Source organism: Notothenia coriiceps, unplaced genomic scaffold (assembly GCF_000735185.1).
Source record: "Notothenia coriiceps isolate Sejong01 unplaced genomic scaffold, NC01 NC01_scaffold00001818, whole genome shotgun sequence".
Classification (NCBI taxonomy): Eukaryota; Metazoa; Chordata; class Actinopteri; order Perciformes; family Nototheniidae; genus Notothenia; species Notothenia coriiceps.
The window spans coordinates 3,017-4,161 of record NW_011334519.1 but is presented as its reverse complement, the minus strand read 5'-3'; the positions used below and the strand labels follow the sequence as shown (position 1 = coordinate 4,161).

Here is a 1,145-nt window from a genome sequence, read left to right as displayed (position 1 = left end):
TTAACGTTATATTCGTTCGGTACACTTCGGTACACACGTGTACCGAACCGAAGGGCCCGTACCGAATAATTCCTGCAAGATGCTCTTTAACTAATTTCAATATTTATTTATTTTTTACGTAATTTCAGTCAAACCTTTTGAACATTTATTTTCAATATATCTTACTGAATTCATATATTTATCTTATCTAATAAATCCCAACAACACAATTATATTTGTGGGTTCAACCCTCCTCAGTCAAATGAAGCGTCTAAAGCTGCTGCTCCACTAATGGCCACTAGATGGTGGTGCTGTGTTCAGGTACCTGGACCATCTTGGTGTGGAGTCCTTGTCCCATCTCCGTCCCGCCGTGAGTCAACAACACAGAGCCGTCAGTATAGATGTGAACCAGAGCGCCGGCCTGACACACACACACACACACACACACACACACACACACACACACACACACACACACACACACACACACACACACACACACACACACACACACACACACACAATAACGGGAATTCGTGAAGTCCTAAAAGCCCCAAATGTCAGTCTTCCATTGTTTGTGAGTCTGTGTTGTTGGATCTCACCTGGTTGAGGAAGAGGGCGGTGAAGCTGATGCCAAACTTTGTTGGAACGATGGCAAGGCCTCGCTTTGTCCATCGGTTCTGTCTGATGAGGCGAAAAACAAAGAAAGAGTTCATTTTAACCAACGAAAAACGTACAAATATTTCCAGATTTCTCTCCTTCTTGTTACCTGTTGTAGAGTTCGATGGCGGTGCGGCGCTGTTGGTACTCGGAGCGGAACATGCACTCGTCCCAGCAGCGGTCCAACGTGAACTGACCCAGGATCTGGTTATAGGGCGTCGACTGGCCCTCCATGTACAGGTTCAACCGACGCACCTGCAGGGAAGTCAACGGTTTACTGAGTGAGATTTTAACGGTTGGTTCTAGGACATAAAATATGTCAGTAAACACCCCATTTTAAAAAAAGTGCTGCTAACAAGAGTCTAAATGAGACGACTAAACGTCATCACACCCAACATTGGCCACCTTTAGCTTAGCGGCGGTGACGTGAAGTCATGTGACCGTGCTGTAGTTCCTTTATAGCCCAACATTAGCCACCTTTAGCTTAGCGGTGGTGACGTGAAGTC

At 45.7% G+C, this 1,145-nt stretch overlaps 1 protein-coding gene across 1 annotated transcript; it reads right to left on the bottom strand.

Annotated features, from left to right (window-relative positions):
* Positions 1-277: 277 nt before the first annotated feature.
* Positions 278-899, bottom strand: LOC104963946 (xanthine dehydrogenase/oxidase-like). Its single transcript, XM_010792645.1, has 3 exons — positions 749-899; positions 582-663; positions 278-400 (listed from the first exon to the last, which is right to left on the bottom strand). The coding sequence occupies exons 1-3, from the start codon at positions 871-873 to the stop codon at positions 278-280; spliced, it is 330 nt and encodes a 109-aa protein (XP_010790947.1). The 5' UTR covers positions 874-899.
* Positions 900-1,145: the final 246 nt, after the last annotated feature.